Genomic DNA, 19,295 nt, shown 5'->3' on the forward strand with positions numbered 1-19,295 from the left:
TAGACAATCCATTGATTGACATAATGAGCATCGATTCATGCAATTGACATCGATGACATGCATCAACCAAGTCAGCAATCCTGACCACCCGATCCCATTTGTCGCCTCTTACGACAAGCATGGGTTGCTGAAGACCTGTTTTGCCCTGGATCTTGGGTCGTGATGTTATAGTGTGTGATGCAACACATATTATGTAATCATGGGAGCTGAACCAAGTCATAAACAAATTCTATAAACATTTCAACCACTAGTAAATAGTCTTTAAGGTTCATTGTCATGTATGAATATCTCCTTTGACATGACTGATGTTTGTGGATACTTGATGAAATGTTATATGCATATTTTGGAACTGAGCATCTCAATGCCCCTCTATTTCCTCTCTTATCACCCTTCTAAGCAGAAGTAAAATGTGTCAGATGCACAGAAGTAACATGTGTTACATACATACACAGAAGTAATATGTGTCATCCTCAGAAGTAGAATTTGTCATTCACAGAATAATATTGTGTAGAGTAGATTGCAACACATACACAGAACTTAAATGTGTAATATCCACAGTACTCCAATGTGTCATGCACACAGAAGCAAAATGTCTCATGCACACAGAAGCAAAACATCTCATGCACAAAAAAGCAAAATGTCTCATGCACACAGAAGCAAAATGTGTCACATGCTTTGAAGTAAAATATATCACATGCTTTGAAGTAAAATGTGTCATACACAGAAGCAAAATGTGTCATGCACACAGAAGCAAAATGTGACCTACACTGAAGTAAACTGTGTCATACACAGAAGTATAATGTGTAATATCCACAGTACTCCAATGTGTCATGCACACAGAAGCAAAATGTGTCACATGCTTTGAAGTAAAATATATCACATGCTTTGAAGTAAAATGTGTCATACACAGAAGTAAAATGTGTCATACACTGAAGTAAAATGTGACATACACTGAAATAAAATGTGACATACACTGAAGTAAAATGTGTCATACACAGAAGTAAAATGTGTCATGCACACAGAAGCAAAATGTGTCACATTCTTTGAAGTAAAATATATCACATACACAGAAATAAAATGTGACATCCACTGAAATTAAATGTGTCATACACAGAAGTAAAATGTGTCATACACTGAAGTAAAATGTGACATACACTGAAATAAAATGTGTCATACACTGAAGTAAAATGTGTCATAGACAGAAGTAAAATGTGTCATACGCTGAAATAAAATGTGACATATAACAGAAGTGAAATGTGTCATACGCTGAAATAAAATGTGACATATAACAGAAGTAAAATGTGTCATACACTGAAGTGAAATGTGACATACACTGAAATAAAATGTGTCATACACTGAAGTGAAATGTGTCATACACTGAAGTGAAATGTGACATACACTGAAGTAAGATGTGTCATACACTGAAGTAAAATGTTTCATACACTGAAGTAAAATGTGACATACGCAGAAGTAAAATGTGTCATACACTGAAGTGAAATGTGTCATACACTGAAGTGAAATGTGTCATACACTGAAGTGAAATGAGACATACACAGAAGTAAAATGTGACGTACACTGAAGTAAAATATGATGCATCACATTTAATGTTATCATGGAAGCTATATATCAAGTGATAAGGAAATGTTATGAACTTTTTGATGTGACATACACTGAAGTAAAATGTGTCATACACAGAAGTAAAATGTGTCATACACAAAAATAAAATGTGTGAAGTGAACTGAAGTGAACTGTGTACTCATACACTGGAGTAAAATATGTCACAAATAAATTCTTCAGTAACAAAATCCAAAAATCCTACACAAAACCATACCCTACCCTATACTGAAGTAAATGTTTCAGATATCCCCTACACTGAAGTAAATGATTCTGATATCCCTATACTGAAGTAATACATGTAAATGATTCAGATATTCTCTACACTGAAGTATATGTTTCCTATATCCTCTACACTGAAGTAAATGTATTAGAAATGGTCTGCACAAAGGAAAATGTTTCAGACACGGTCTACAGATAGGTAAATGTTTCAGACATTGTCTTCACAGTAGTAAATGTTTCAGACATTGTCTACACAGAAGAAAATGTTTCAGGCATAGTCTACACAGAATTAAATGTTTCAGACATTGTCTACACAGAAGTAAATGTTTCAGACATTGTCTTCACAGAAGTAAATGTTTCAGGCATAGTCTACACAGAAGTTAATGTTTCAGACATCATCCACAAACTCCAGTCCCAGGAACAGTGTGTCGGTGGATCAGGTCAGCTGCCGTCTCCTGAGTCAGATTGACAAGATGCTGACAGAGAGAGAGTTCATGAAGAAAGATATGACAGCTGTTATCCTTTCCCGAGATCGAGCTGTAGCTGAGGTAGTGCTACCTATCTTTGAATAAGTAGCCCTGCTTATTTCGTGTGTCATCATTGCTATCATGTCAACTTAGTTCACATGTTAAACCTGTTGGTTTTGGAATCATTATAATTCCAACTTTTATCTTTGGTAAAGGATTTATCACTTATAAAGATTTATCGATAATATACTCATGCCAAAAGAAACACGAATACCATACATGTTGTTAATATGTTGAATAATTACACATATTCAAGAGAGATTAAATTGGTTTGATGCACAAACGAACATACTGGTATGTTGTGTGAACAGTAGCTCATGAATGCATCACATGTGACGTCATAGATCCATGACTCAAGATGCACCATTTGTCTTGTGCATGATTAGTGTGTAAAGTTTGGAAATCGCATACAACATATCGTGATAAGAATAATGACACTCTGTGGTAACACTTGACTGATTGTTAGTTTTGTCATTAATTGGTACACATTGGAAACATCCTTTCTTAACGTACGTACTTCTCTATATGTTTCTATGGTTGCATTTCTAGTGGCGGTGAGAATATGTATATTGATGATAAGTCTTATGGTAGAGGAGGCAAACTGAATATAAAGACAAAATGATAGATTATAGATACTATAGATTGGAATATTGCCTGTAAACCTGTATTTTGCCATAATTTAATAACTAAGTAACTACAAAGTAGATATTATTTGTCACCCAAATAGGTAATGGGAGTATTTAAATCCCAGATGAGCTATATTTGATGAACATCATTTCAAATATCTTTGGACAATAGTGTGGTGGGATAGTGGTTAATGCATTTCATCTTGGCTGAAAGCCAGGGTTGATTCCCAACATGGGTACAGTGAGTGAAGCCAGTGTCACATACCTGTTGTCATATTGCTAAAGATTTACAAAGTCCTTGACACTTACTAATGTGTAATATATGTAATGTTGCAGCGGAGGAAGATGGAACGTGAGTTGCGCCAATATCGGGAGAATGTGGCAGGCTTCAGGGAAGACCAGCACGCTCTATGGGTAGGTTGTGTCCTATGAGGTGGAGCTGCTATTAGTCTGTTTCCAACTGTTGTATGCCAACAGTGGGAGGATCTGGCAGGGTTGGGAGGGGACTGGCAGCTCTATGGGTAGGTTGTGTCCTATGAGGTGGAGGTGCTATTAGTCTGTTTCCAACTGTTGTATGCCAACAGTGGGAGGATCTGGCAGGGTTGGGAGGGGACTGGCAGCTCTATGGGTAGGTTGTGTCCTATGAGGTGGAGGTGCTATTAGTCTGTTTCCAACTGTTGTATGCCAACAGTGGGAGGATCTGGCAGGGTTGGGAGATGACTGGCAGCTCGATTGATAGGTTGTTTTCCTATGAGGTTGATCTGCTATTATTCTATGTTGTATGCCAACAGTGGGAGGGTCTGGCAGGGTTGGGAGATGACTGGCAGCTCTATGGGTAGGTTGTGTCCTATGTGGTGGAGCTGCTATTAAAAATGCCATGAAAAATAATGTTACCATTATTACAGCTAAAATGGATAGAATTCTAGCAGATCCCAAAGTGAACAAAACAACAATTAGCAGCGTAAGTCTAGTGGCGGTGTTAAATCCTCACAATGGAGGATTCTGATAATGATGAACGTTATGTAAGACGATGTCACAAACAAGAAACGTAATGCCAATGACATTACATAACAGTAACACAGACCCGACCCAGTCATTGGAGAAATGTGGGCTGCTATCAAGTAACAGTGGCCCACACATTTCTGAAAACATGCTGGCATTTTTAGGATAATTCTATCCATTTTAGCTATAATATACTATATTAGTGATTGGGAAAGCTCATATCTTTACTGTACAATGAAAAGGTAAGGCTATGAAACACATTGGTCTTCAGAAAACATCTTTTAATTGTTTATTTGTTTGTTTTCTGTTTTTAACTCTGCACTCAGCAATATTCCAGCTATGCGACGTCAGTCTGTAAATAATCAAATCTGGACCAGACAATTCAGTGATTGACATCATAAGCATCGATCAGCGCAATTGGATACGATGACATGCATCAAGCAAGTCAGCAAGCCTGACCACCCGGTCCTCTTAGTCGCCTCTTACAACAAGCATGGGTCTGCTTTCTTTTAAATTTGATGCACAAACACAAGTCAATGGGAAATTACGGAAACCTTCTTGAACATGTTACATGATCACTGTAGAGAGATGTTCAGCATATCAGTTGATGGGTTCCTTCGCCATGATTCATCATTGTAATTTATAAGCTGTAGTGCAGGCGACATTGTGGAAGATAGGCAGGAGTCAAGGAATGCAATACTGTTGAAGATGGGTTAGACTCAATAAAATTGTTAGGTCACCAACAGTCACCCATTTGTTACATAGTGTAACCTGTTCATTGTGTTGCATTGTTTTATTTGTTTGTTTGCTGTTTAATGGTGCACTCAGCAATATTCCAGCTATATGACAGTAGTGTGTAAATAATTGAGTCTGGACTAGACAGTCCAGTGATTGACATCATGAGCATCGATCCATGCAATTGGGATACAATGACATGCATCAACCAAGTCAGCAAGCGTGACCACCCGGTCCTCTTAGTAACCTCTTACGGCAAGCATGGGTTGCTGAAGACCTGGATCTTCCCAAGTCATGTATCTTGGTACCCTCATGGCATGGATCATTGGTTGCACTGGTTTGCCTGGTCCAGATGTGGTACAACTACAGGCAGCAGTGATATCTGTAGCTGGATATAGGAAAATGAACCTTCAAAGAGTGAAGGCATTTTGTAACCTCAGTGGTTTTGTATTTCCTCCATGATGGTTCATAGTTCAATGAACACCCATGAAACAAAAGTCAGTTCCGTGTTTGCACCACATTTTCTGAACACAGTGAAACTAATTTTTAGCTCACCTGGCTGAATGTCTAGCCATCACCGCAAGATGTCTGTCTATCTTTTTCAACATTTTCAACATCTTTTCTGAAAATACCAGGCATATAGAGCTGAAACTTTGTATGAAAGATCCCAGCTTTGGTGTCTCTACAAAGAGCTCAAAGACTTCTGATCCGACTTTAAACATGGCTGCCATTCTTTCAGACAAGCTGCAGAGCCTTGTAGGTCTGTTTTGTTCATGTTTTCTTTCTTTTGAAAACCAGACACAGGACTCTGTCTTGGGTAACTAAATAAACCTAACCATGTTGTGGTGACTCACTAAAGCTAAAAAGTTACTAATCTTACCTATTCCACTTTGTGATCAACTATTTAGCAGCAGCCAAAGAAGTTCAGGATTTTCTCCATTTCACCAATGTCTCAGTTTTTTTCTCAGTTTAAATTACAGCTGGATGAGTTGCAAGATGAATTCAATCCTGAAAATATGACCAGTTTGATTAATGAAAATAATTAATTTGTAGGAAGCTGAAAATAAGTGAAATGGAAGAAACAAGCTGACAGAGGAGTAATCCCAATCAGCTTGTACAAGCGCGTTCAGCATCACAAAGTATATCTCCAGTTCAAACATTTTCCCCATATCCAGCTGTTGTGAACACTGGGCTGCAGTTGAAAAACTGCAAATGAACTGTTTGTAACACATGTTTACCTAGAAGACCCTAATTAGTGCATTTTGCTTCAACCAGACCGTAATTAATTCTGGCCCACTGCTCCAGCACTGTGGTTCTTCTGCAACTCCCAAGATAAACTTTGTAATGCATGGAAAGATTTCCTTCACTGAATTTGACATAATATTTGTCTCTTTTTTAAGTAACTGGGGGAGTGGTGAAGACAGTAATTAAATATTGATTTTGGACAAGATGTTGGGAAAAAAGGCATGATTTGTATTTAATGCCAGAAATGTTTAAATATGGACAGAATTTTGAATATTGCTTTTTGTAAGTTCATATCTAAAGTGATTTAAATGATTCAGCAGACCTTCTTATGATAAGGCACCCTTTTTCATGAAATATGATATTAACCATTTTTGACAGAAAATATCGAAATGAATCAGAGTTTGCTATATCATAATTTTATAGAAGGAAGTCTATAATTTTCAAAGAAGAGACATATTCATTCCAAATCTCAAATTTGAAGAAAATAATTATTTTAGAAGATAATAAATTCATTGTGCCAGAAATTAATATTACCACATTTATGTAACAAAGCAGAACAATTTGACAGGAGATATTGTATTTGGAGTTCTCATTTTCACCTGGCATTTTGTGTGAGCCTCAAATCTTGCCTTGAGTCCACTTCAAACAATGCTTGTTCAATGCAGTCTCGGAGGGAATTCCCCATCAAAGGAAGACTAGGCTTAAGGGCTTGACCCTGAGATCTGCTCACATACACACACAGGCCTAACACGCTGGCTCCCCAGCCCTATACACAGACCTGCTAGACTTGACAAATTGTAGCAGTATTAGTTGAGTATATTTCAGTGTCCCGGAAATACCCGCAATTTAAGTTTGAGTTTGATTCTGTCTTACATAGTTCCTGTTGTAGTTAAGTAAGTGTGAAAAGGCTGGTGCGTGGAGTGCAGATGTGTGTGTCGGAGACGCTGTGTTGTTCTCACCAGATTGACGGCACAGATCCCTCAGATTTTCTTGATGGTGGTGAGTTTAAATATACTGGCATACAGGTTCATTGATTGTGTATGGAGCTGGTGGATTAGATTGGGGAATTATCCTTGCAGCCTGACAGCAAATAAAGCCAGAGAAATATTGTTGGCTGAAAAAGGCCCTAATTACTGTGCCTATCCTAGTACCTTTGATTAACTCCTTATAAGTAGTGTGAATGCTTGTTAACTCAAATTCTATTCACTATTATGTTACATTAAGTTCCCAGCGAAATCCTTATCAACACTTTGGCTTAATATTGGCTCTCTGCTAGGGATAACTTGAAAATGTTTTAATGATCAGGATTCAATTTAGCAAGGTTAATTAAGTATAAAATGATTTAATCTTTGTTTGATAATAATAAAAAAGGTATGTACTAATACAATACCAGCATTATTCATAGCCTTGTATTTCCAATCAGATTTTCTGCACTGATCCACAAAGTGTAATATATATTACACAAGAGAAGTTAAAGAACACCCGATTCTTTCATATTACCGTTGTTATTCTGTCACTTACCCTTTCAGTGCTAAATCAATTAAATGTATTTGATTTCAATTTATTACTTGCTATTTTTTTTAATTTAATGTAACCTGAATTTGACAAAAAACAACATTTAAACATTTTTAGCAAGAGATGAAACTAAGATGTATCTTTGAAAAACAAAAACTTACATTTGAACCAAACAAAATTCATGCAAATTGGGCATCATATCATATACTTTTTGAAGACAAAAGCTGTGCCCTTGAATACCTTGACCTGTAAGTCATATTTTTACTTCAGTCTTGTTATGTGTTCTATGTTTATATGAAGTGTTAAGCAGTACGGAATGAATGAAGTGCTGTATAGATAGTTATATAGAAAGTGGGAAACAAGTCAGAATCTGTGTTCATATGGTTATTTCTTATGCAGAAAGAGGGTTTTTTACAGAAAAAAATTATGTCAACATCTCATATGTTTCTTTTGCTGTAAATTTGGTATGAAACATTGAGGGCAATATTTCCATTTTTTCACTGAGATGAATTATTTATATATATCATCATTGCAAAATACAATAAATGTAATGACTGTTAATCTGGCAGTTTTAGTTTTGAATGTTTGCCTTGCATAAGATTACTATATTAATTTGGGTGTAGATCAAATAATATTAGCAAATCCTGGTCGTAAGAGGTGGTTTGATGGATTGGGGTCAGGCGCAGTGACTCTGTTGCATGGCTTTGTACCTTGTTGGCATGGAATATTGCTCATAATATCAATCACTGGTTTCTTTGGTCCAAGTACTGGTATGGCAAGGAACAGATGAACAAAGTTTGCAAAATATTACGTGAAATAATAATCATTTACTAAAGGGCACAGTATGCTCAGTCAATTAGAGAGCAGGGTATCTTTTTAAAAAATATATAACGTCAACGCCTGAGAATAACCAGTCTCATATATCAGCCAAAACAGATTCATTTGGGCGTAAAAGGCAAAATAGTGGTGTAGATAATATGTGTGGATCCTGGAAAATCAGTTATGACACCAGGTGTTCACAAAAGGAAAAGCATGCCCTGCCCTACACTGTCAACCCTACATTGTCAACCCACACAGAACAGACATGAACTTACAGTGCTCGCCATGTCGAATGTTACCACGGCCCAACCTTATCAGCATCACAGAGAAATAAAGCAATAATGACTGCACCCAAAAACTACAAGTTAGGTTAGCTCAAGATGAAATTGGTTTGGATTGCAGACTACAGTTTATAAGCCATTGAACGATGAAATCTGATTTAGTATCAATATTCTGCATCCATTCCTATTTTGACAAATTTTAATCTACCCCTTGCCCCCAATGTCCAAATTAAACCACAACGAAGGTCTGGGAGCTTGAACCTAGGTGGCAGCACCCCTGACAAATGGCTGCCTATGGTCTGGGTATAATCTGTTAGAAGCTGCAATCTGACATCCCGTTGTGAATATCATAACTATATTGATAGAAAGGCAATTACTGGATGTTCATCCCTTGGGGAGGATGTTTGAGCCGACACTGTTATAAAACTAGTGGATGGAACTTTTTGTTTTAACTCTAGCAATGCTGAAATTTCCACATAGTATTGTATAAAACAAATTCACTTTCAGACAAATGTCCATGATTTTTATTTAATATTGAAAGAATCTTTTATTTTTGTAGAAAGTTTACTTTTTTAAATCTTTGTAAAAAGATTGATTTATTTACAGCTTTCTACTTGATAAAAAGTATCAGCTCTAAGAACAGGATCAGATGATTTAAAGACAACAAAAACTTGAAGTATTTCTTTTTTCAAAAATTGTAATCAAGAGCAATTTTTGGGGATGAAATCACAAACATGTTTGACAGCAAGTGATGAAAGTCTTTTGACTTTAGAAGATAAATCTTTAAAGAGCAATGAATTTATTTTTTTAAATGTTTTTTTCTAAGAATGATATTCTGGAATGTCAGTGAGATTCTCAGTAGAAATTATATAACATCTGAAATGAATTGGATTATGCTGTTTGCATGTTTATGTTTAATGACACACTTGCTTATTTCAATTTTGTTCCCAAACTTACCATGTGTCCTAGTTTCCTATGTAAAAACTTTTGATAAATACGTGGCACTTTTGATGTCATGAAAAGATGAGTTAAGACCAAATTGTACAATACAGGTTTTTAAGACCCTTTATATAAAATTGATGAATAATCCTAAAAGGCGACACTTTATGAAGAAGTAACAAAAACTTAAACATTAATCCATTACTGAGTAATTTCTAGTTGAAATACTTTCACATTTTATAGTTTAAGTTTTAAGATTTATTGATCTGCGTCAATATGACATTAAACTACCTGCTCCATTTAAAAAGCTGTGTGATTATAACAAAAACTATAATATTCATTGCAGCAATTTGCCATAAATGATACACATTCCCTTGCGACTTTCCCCCTCATTTTTGTAATTATCGTGTGGATGGGGCACTAACACTTTACAGGCGACACAACAATAACAGGCGGTCATTAGAGCGTTTTAATACGAGCTTGATTGAAGCTTTCGGTGTGCAACAAAGCAACCCTAAACATCTCGTCAGGTTCGCTACTTCAATTTTCTACACCATTGGGTCTGTAAAGGAAAATTGCGGCCAGATTTTCCTCCCATGAGGCTTAGAGTATTTCGAAGATTTTGGTGGGATGTGCGAAAGACAGAAAAAAAGGTTTAGCATTAGTTTTCAGTGCTAGGTGTGAAAAGCTTGTCCTTTAATTATCGCATTTGACAAGGCTTAGGTTCTTTATGTAATGAGAGAGGCTTGCAATAGAAACTATTTTAGGAACGGTTGCATATCTTCTCATGTACTGGGTATTGTCCAATGCCTGAAAATTCCATGAGTGGGTTTAATTAGTTTTAGTGTTAGGATTAGGGTATATTTTTTTTTTTTAATTTTTGTAATTTCTTTGAATGCAATTTCCTTAATTAAGAGAGTTTTTGCACATTAAATAATTTTTCATTAAAAAGTCATGTTCTGATATTTTTACATATTGGTAATTTTGCTGGAATTAGGAAGTTATATGGAACAAAAAGAATTTAATATAACTTGCAGTATCATGTTCAATAAATAGGTTTAATAGTGGAGATCTTCAGTGAAGCACACTACTGCGAGCTGGTTGTTCAAGCATGTGGGATGTTTACCAAGAGTTGTCTCCCATCCTCTATAAATCACCCGATAATGTATCACACATGCAGATGTTTCTTATTTTCTATAGCTGAAACCTTTTAGAGCATAGACAATATTTATTATAAAATAATTTACTCTCAATGACTATTTTAAAATTTTGTCAAATTTGAATAAACATGAAATGTTAACAGCAAATATGTCAAAATCTACAGTACCCAGCACCTGTATCTTTTGTTATCTATTGTTATATCAGTGTTTTAATTTGGTCATTGGTGTTCAAGTTTCTTCTGAATTTCGTTCCCTTTTTATGGACGAGATGAAGTTTGACTTGCTCTGTTCCATGGTTGAATGTCCTCAATGGATATTTGACCAAGATGGTTTGAATTTAATCTTGTATAAATACAATCAATTTTTCAATGTTGAGGTTCTGATTATGTGTCTGCATCATGTCTGTGTCATACAAAGAGATTTGTCACTTGTGAAAATATTTCCCCCTTCTTAACTGTTTTTTTCATTTATCCAAGTTTTGTGCTTTTGGCATATTTGGCCAGAATTAAACAGACTAAACGCTTGTTATGCATGAAATTTGATCCTGACTTTTTCGCTTTCTAAACTGGGACGTAGATCGAAGAACAAGCAGTGAATCACTGACATTCAAACAAACTTTGATCTGCTCAAGAATAACATCCATGAATAACATTTTTGCTTGGTCTTCATTTGGATGGTTTCATTTGCCGATCATTTTCATTTAATGGAGCCTCTGATTTATGGAATCCCATTGAAGTCATCACAATATTATCACCCCAGTTTTGTCCTCTTCTTAGCACCCAGCAGGATTGCAATTACCGAAACTGTTGACACTTGGCGATTACGACTGTACAAGGCAGTTCGCCAACAATATACCCCTCTTCTGTGCACAGATGGCAAAGATAGAACCAAATTGAACGCTCTTTTCCTTGTCTCTGTGCTACTATAGATTCTATCACACTATCCAACTTTCTTTCTCTCTCTCCATTCTTCCCGCTAGCTTCTTGTCTTGGGGTTTGTTTGGTAGACCCTAACGGTGCACATGGCAGTTTGGGCTGAAAGGAACTGCCCATTCTCTTCATCTGTGGACAGAGGTACTATTATGAGTTTAATGGTCTCTTTAAAAGCCAGAGTTGAAATGGCCAGTTCCAGGGACAAAGGTCGACAATTTTCCCTGAGTGGACATTGAGGACTGGCGATCTGGGAAGAGGGCTGATGTTGCTTGCGAAAGCTTTTTAACATCTGGAGTAGGGTTACAAATTTCTGATGATATTGTGACCAGTTTTATTAGTTTGAGTGTGATGTTGGAAGGCTGAGATCATTGTCCACTCAAGTCAATCTGCTGTCCACTTGATTATTGTCTGAGATGCATCATGTTGGACACGCTTGGTCATCGTCCTGGAGGGGTCTCATGTAAAGCTCTCTGATAACACCTTGGGATACCCTCAAACAACTGTTGGCCCACTTGGTTTAATTCTAAATAATAAAGTTGGATTATCCAAATAGTAATATGGGGTGTCAAGAGTTTGCATGCTGGGAAGGGGCAAGCTGTTGACGTCTAGAAATGTGGTATAATATGATGGATGTGAAACTAGTTAATAATTTCTTTTTATGGATATATTTTTATTTGGCAATATTTTCCTTCATATTGTGCAGGAACAATGGAGCTTATTAAATATGTATATCTGAGAGGCAGCATTTCTGTTTAGTAGGGGGATGACAAACTCCAAAAGGAAAATTGCTGTTGTTTCTGATTCTTTGTAAGGACATTTTGTAATGTAAGGGAGATGATTTTGAGTGAACCTATGAACTGATTATAATTTATGGTGCAGATTTTAGGATAACTTACAGTAATACATTGGACAAACCACAACTTCTGAGAAAATAACTTCAGAATATTTTTTTTCATATTCACAATATTTAAACAAAATCACAAATGCCATATATAACCATGTAGGAAAATATTTAAAATCGTGCAACGGCTATGCTTAAGTTATATGATCAGAAAAGTAAATCAAGAGTACATCCTAACGTTAAAGCTATGAACACTCTGTACAAACTCTCTGTGAATGAGATATTATTAAAATGAAGCTATTATAATGCTGATTTGTTTTTTATTGATATTTTGGCTAGGTGACTGTTCCCTTTGGGTTGACATAATTTTGTATGCGTTTGTGTAAATATCATGGTAAGGAATACTTAAAATAGGCATCACTTCATTCAGCCAATGGCAAGAGAACACACACCTAGTCCATGATGAAAAGTAGTTTATCATTGGTCATCTTCCTCACTGGTTGCACCTTGTGAACTAGGAAAAACACAGATGAGGGTCATGAACAGTGATGAACTTAATAAAATGTGTTGTTGACTCATTGTCTGTATATATACAGAAGCAGTTACATATATCAAGGAAGTCCAAGTGTATAATCTTTCCCTGTCTATATATGATGAATAAGGATCAATATTTATTGAATCACCTCTCCCAAATCAAAAATCCTTTTTACAATTGAAATTAAACTCCATCAATTATAATCCCTTGAATGGTGTCACAAGGAACTGAAAAATCTTTTTAGGTTTGTAATGTTTTCAGTGAAAGATTGAATCCACCCAGGATTTGTATTTACTTCTTTGGTGAATGAGTACAAGTTGCTTGTTCCTTGCACTTACAAGTTCTGTGGGTATCCTCCTCAACTGTTCCGTATTTGTCAATTTCAATTACATGATCATAATAGACATATGACTGTCCTATTACCCTGTGGTGAAGCCAGTTACATCTCACACACCTGGGCCAGGATGTCGTACCTATAATGTTCATATCAACCTCGAGAGGCTCGTCCCATAATACGTAGCTTGACAAATGACAAAACAAGTGAATGTTTCATGTCTGTGTACAGGATAATAGGGTTCTGTGTTGAGGACTGTGGAACCTCAGCACCCATAGCCCGAGGGATCCCCAGGTGTTAAGAATGCTGTAGAGAGCTCGACGATCACCAGCCTACCTTCATCTAGCAATGAGGTGACACTTCTCCCGGTCTCCGTAGCCTCCATATTGTTTCTGTGTTTTCATGAACTCAGGTGAACTTTCAAGGGGATGAGTTAAAAATTGTGCCTTGGTTTTTGTGGCGTGTAGATAAAGAATGCTGTTGAGTGTTTCTCATGCAGTGAATGTGCTTGTGGCCAGAGAAAAAGTGTTCTGTGGTCGGGGAGAATTGTGGAGGATGGCAAGACGCCTCACAGTTTGATTGAAATTGTGTCCATTTTACCTGCTTGGCATTCAGACTGTGTTGTTGTTTCATCTATACCTGGTCGGTGAATGAGTTAAGCTGTATGAAGCTACACCCTTCATGGGGGTGTAGACCACTAGTTTTGTTTAAGCAAGTAACACCTAGAAATAACATCCACAGATATTGGGATGATTTATAAATAAGATGAATATGATGCTGCCTCCCAGGTGTGAAATGACTCAGTGCAGGACATGTGACAGTGTGGGAAAATCCGGGGCATCTCTTGTTAATTATACTCCTGGTACAGTCGTGAAGCTTGCAGCTTTTTACCCATCACTTAGACATGTATTGTGAATCCCTTTCTATTAAATCCTGTCTTTACATGAGCTGAATCAGTAAACAGTTTCAACACTTATAAGGCCGAAAGAAGTAAAACATTGTCTATCGTGAAATTTAAAAAAAAAAGTCTTGTAAGAATGCCAGAAAAGTTTGATTCTTTCACTACAATTTTGTTTGATGTGAAAAGGAATGTCCATGAATGAGAGCATTTAACAATAGTACAATAAAAACCTTGTTAAGCTGATCTTCATTCCTTCAAAATATAGCTTCATAGAGAGTTTTGAGATAGGCAACTTATAGAGCATCAGCCTTGTTGTGACCCGTAGCATTGTGTGTGATCACAACCATGGACCATTGGTCTCATTACATTATCAACCATTGGTTTTTCTGGTCCAGTAGCATTGCATTCATTATGGACATCTGGTTTGTCTGGACCAATATCATTGCGCACACTCATGACATGTGGTTTGTTGGGTTCAATATCATTGCGCACACTCATGACATGTAGTGTGTCTGGTTCAGAGCTGGCTCATATAATGGACATCTGGTTTGTCTGGACCAGTATCTTTGCGCACATTCATGACATGTGGTTTGTTGGGTTCAATATCATTGGTCACACTCATGACATGGTTTGTCTGTTCCAATATTATTGCTTATATTATTAGCCCCCGCCACGAAGTGGAAGGGGATAAAGGAATTGGTGGTGTCCATCCGTCCTTCTGTCCCTCCATCAAGTTTCATTTCCGGAACAGAACTCAAAAACCATGAGAGATTAACCAGACTTGGCACATGAATAGGTCTAGTGGTGAACTGGCGCCTTTGGATAGTTTGGGATTTTAAAAAAATAATTTTTTTGTTTTCTTTGACCTAGGATTTTGTGGTCATGGGTCCATTCCTTTTCAGATAGGTAATTGTCGTATGACTGTTATGTTGATAACATTTGCATAAAACACCATTCACTCACTCTGTCGTGGTTTCAATGAAACTACACAATTTTTAAGTCATCAGAAGAATAGTAATCACTTCATATATTGCCTGATCACCTCCTTGGTCTTGCGGATAGAGCGCCTGCCCGGAGAGCGGAAGGTCGGTGGTTTGATTCCCAGCCACATCATACCAAAAGACATTAAAGATGGTACTTGTTACCCTGTCTGGCACTTGGCATTAAGGGGATAAAACAAGGACTTGGAGGAGTTGGCTTGGAGTCTGTATACTGTGTCTGAGTGGGGTATCTATGTGGGCCAGCACTATAAAACCAGCATTAGTTCGGGCTAGTTTAGGCAGCCACACACACATGTGCATGCACATCACTGTATAAATGCACATCACTGTATAAATGCACATCACTGTATAAATGCACATCGCTGGATAAATGCAATCATCTTGGACATGACATTAAACCCAATTCACCTCACTTCCTTCCACATGTATTGCCTGCTAGCATAAAAATATCATCATTATTGTTTGTTCCAAATTTGTTAATGTTCTGCATATGTTAACGGATACAGTGTATTTATTAATTTTCAAGACTTATTACATGAGTATAAGACCATCCACCTTAAGTTGCCGCACTTACATCGACCACCAACATGCCCATCAATGCCTACTACTGGTGTCTACAGTAGAATCTATGTTGGAGGTCAGGGGTGAAGCAGTGATGTATTCATACACAGCCTAATCGCTCAAAGCCTCTACTGTGAAACCATCCTGCTGGGCCTCTTGGCATTTAATCTGAGGGTATCTGATCAGGGCTGGGGCTTCCTCAGGGGTCATCTTACCCCAGCCCCATTCACACCAGATCGTTCACTAATACACCGTACATAGACTGTTTACACAAGCAAAATTAAAAGTGTCAAGAATACGACTGAGGAGCCAGAAAGATGGCATCGTCTTCTAAGTTACAGGGATTGACCAAAACTGAGGAGAGATTACATTTTGAACAATAGAGTGGAGGCCGAGATTTTGGGGCTGTCCGTGGAGTGAACGTGTTGTGTAATATTTCTCTCATCAAGGTCATGAATGAATTAGCGTTTGATAGTGTATAGTCCTTTGTTTGTAGACTCCAGTACATAGGATCCCGTCGATGTTGACTTAAATTAGCCCACCTCTTGAGTAGAGTAAATTTGTTTTGTGTAGAAGTTGCGAACACATCTTTAATGTAAATAGACATAGTCAACACTCACTGATGACATTACTAATCACAACTGATAAGTGAGAAGAGAAGAAAATGGCTTGATATTGTGTTCCTTTCCCTGACTGGGCAACTAAATCAGCACTAATGGCCTCATATCATACCAGTCTTCATCAGCATCTTATCAAGTTGATTTACAATCATAGTACAAGGAACAAAACATGATTTTTGTAAATGAAAGGGTCAGAGGGGGCCGTGTTAAAGTGTTTGGAACGTGGAGTAGGTAAATTTGTTTTTTCTTATCTTTGCCATCATTGGTTAAGCAAGGTTAACATTATGTGGACACACTCACCCTCGTTCAAACCCAGCGGATGTATTTAAGCAGGAACTAGAGACAACCCACGATGAAATTTATTTCTCACACTGTCCGACGGGGAAGGATTTAAGGAAGACGTATTTCTCAGTCAGGACATTTATTTCGCTGATTGTTTTGGGTGATAGTGGAAGGACGGGAATGAGGTTTTATCTCATTTCAGGTGGAATTGCTGTGAAATGTTTCAAGCATGATGCGAAATCCTCTTCTCAAATGTCAGGATAAAGTGTTTGAGACTGAAGTCACAATTAAGTCATGCACCTCAATAGGCTTCATGCTTGTATGTCCATTTAGGCATACAATTTGTACCACTGTCATGGCAGGTTTTTTTAAAAGACTAATCTGAAAAACAATCATTAAAATTTCATTGTTCTAATTTGTTTAGGAACGTTTCAAAAGCACCTTTGTGGCCCCTGAATGGAATTCTCTGATCAGTGTAAACAGAAATACAACATGAAGTTCTTTTCATCAAATGTAGGAAATATGTTTGAAACAAAAATCGCCTGAAAACATTCCCAGGTATTGCAGTCAAGTGATGATGGCTTCTGAGCTACAGAACATATTATTCCCTCACATTTACCAGAATAGAGAATTAACTATTGTCTTTGTGCATTAGGATTGAGACAATAGAAAAAGCATTGTCATGAATGATTTTTATGTTTTTAAAGTCGTTTTCATTCCAGAAATAAGTTCAGACAATAAAAAGCCTCTCCAAACATCCACATAAAGCAGCCTTCAACAAAATCAGTGACTTTCAATTGTGTTTCATGTTAGCTTATCAAACTAAAATGACGGATAGCTTTAAATGCTAACAGTATTACAAGTGTGGGGAGTACTTTTTTCCAAAGCAAATTATTTCTGTAATATCTCTTTTGTCTTCATTTACGAAGCGGTTAGCGATACCATTGTCGTATAAACTCAGGTTTCATTGTTTTCAGGAAATCATCGATTGCAGATGCCTACCATTAAAGATTTTATCTTGTAACCGTTGGATGAAATCACACGCGCATGCCGTACATAGTGCGTAGATGGGCCGAGCGATTATGCACAGCCCTCGGTAATGAGACATACCCGAAGCAAGCCTCGTCACCAGGGCGGCTAAGCGGGATCTGTCCACACCTGTATTTACACAGGGACTAGAAATGTCAAGCGCTTTAATGTTGATAAACTATTATTAGTTTTCAGGGTCAGGGAAATAATCGTACATTGAACAGAATACAAATTACCACGGCAAAATACACCAACTTTATGATTAGCTTTAAATAGTGATTGTACGAAAGATCCCATTTTATTTCCCTCCTTTAGAAAGTTTGAAGACCTGAAAGTTTCAACTACCGGTATAATAACCTTCCTCGTGAGGAGATAGGCTACAAAGACAGGACTATTTACTTGGTATTGAGACTGGAACCCTTTATGCGTTTTTCATACACTAGAGTGTATTTATGATATCACCTACACAATACACGATGGCTGGTTTCATGTAAAAACTGGAATCTCCATAATTCTAATGGCGGAGTGAAAAGCCATATCAAAGCATTGTGACTGGATATTGCAAGATTTACGGATCATCAAATGTGTGTATGGGCTAATGGATTCTTGTAGATAAGACTTTAGAGAGACATGATACACTTTCATTGCAACAGCATTGCCTTGGTCAGTGAATGTAGACAAGGGGAGAATTTAGAATTAGACATCCAAAATAATTTTTGTTTTCCATTTTTTGCTTGTGGAATTGTTTTTGTTATTCTTTTTCTTTTTTCTTTTTTCTTAGTAATAATAATAATAATAATAATTTTCAATGTAGTGTGGAATTATTTTGTTGTTAGGTTTGTATATGAAACTTATTAAAATGGTATTGGGAGTATGTATTCCTGATTGTTTGTTACAGTCGACAAGTTTAATATGTTTTTGTTTTATCTGTGCATGAACACTTCATTTGGTCTGATGTTTGCTGTTATTTTTAGTAGGGTTGCCACCAGAATTTGACTTGATTTATTGACTGTTGAATACAATGTTCTCAAATATTTCATACACATTCAGTTGCTATTTTCAAAACTTGCATCACTGATTTGAAATATATTTGTCTATTATTTAAACAAAAATTAATTAATGTTGTAAATCATACTGCTTCTCAATTAATATGTATTATTTCACTCTTTTCTCAAGAAGCAAAAACAATATTTCTCAGAATTTCTTATAAAATGTTAAGTTTAATTACAAGTTATATCCATTCAAAGTGTATGTTTGTGTTGTAGATTTGTGTCAGTCATTGACTGACTGGTCTGTGTGAATGAACGAGCGTGGTGCTGGAAAGCTCAGTGTATTTCTCCCTCATTGTGTATACACTTGACTAGCACAATATTTAGCCAACAAACATAGTGGAACAACTTCACCTTATCAATGAAACTGACAGCCTTAAAACACAACCAACACTACACCTCTTTAAAGTGTTTATATAGAGAAAGATAGACCTGTCGCTAATGGCATATCTTAATCATAATATTTATGAAATGAGAGAAGGACATTTTGATATTGTCTGTGTCTATATTTCTAACAGCAATCAG

The 19,295-nt window shown here is 36.8% G+C and overlaps 1 protein-coding gene across 1 annotated transcript in view; it reads left to right on the forward strand.

Moving 5' to 3' along the window:
* Positions 1 to 19,295, forward strand: part of LOC124145331 — a 77,656-nt gene that overhangs the window by 40,619 nt on the left and 17,742 nt on the right. The window contains exons 8-9 of the mRNA XM_046515051.2: positions 2,229 to 2,384; positions 3,326 to 3,403. Coding sequence (XP_046371007.2) covers positions 2,229 to 2,384; positions 3,326 to 3,403 — 234 coding nt within the window. The remainder of the gene's footprint in view (positions 1 to 2,228; positions 2,385 to 3,325; positions 3,404 to 19,295) is intronic.

The sequence above is a fragment of the Haliotis rufescens genome, unplaced genomic scaffold (assembly GCF_023055435.1).
Source record: "Haliotis rufescens isolate VD_foot unplaced genomic scaffold, xgHalRufe1.0.p SCAF_3, whole genome shotgun sequence".
Taxonomy (NCBI): Eukaryota; Metazoa; Mollusca; class Gastropoda; order Lepetellida; family Haliotidae; genus Haliotis; species Haliotis rufescens.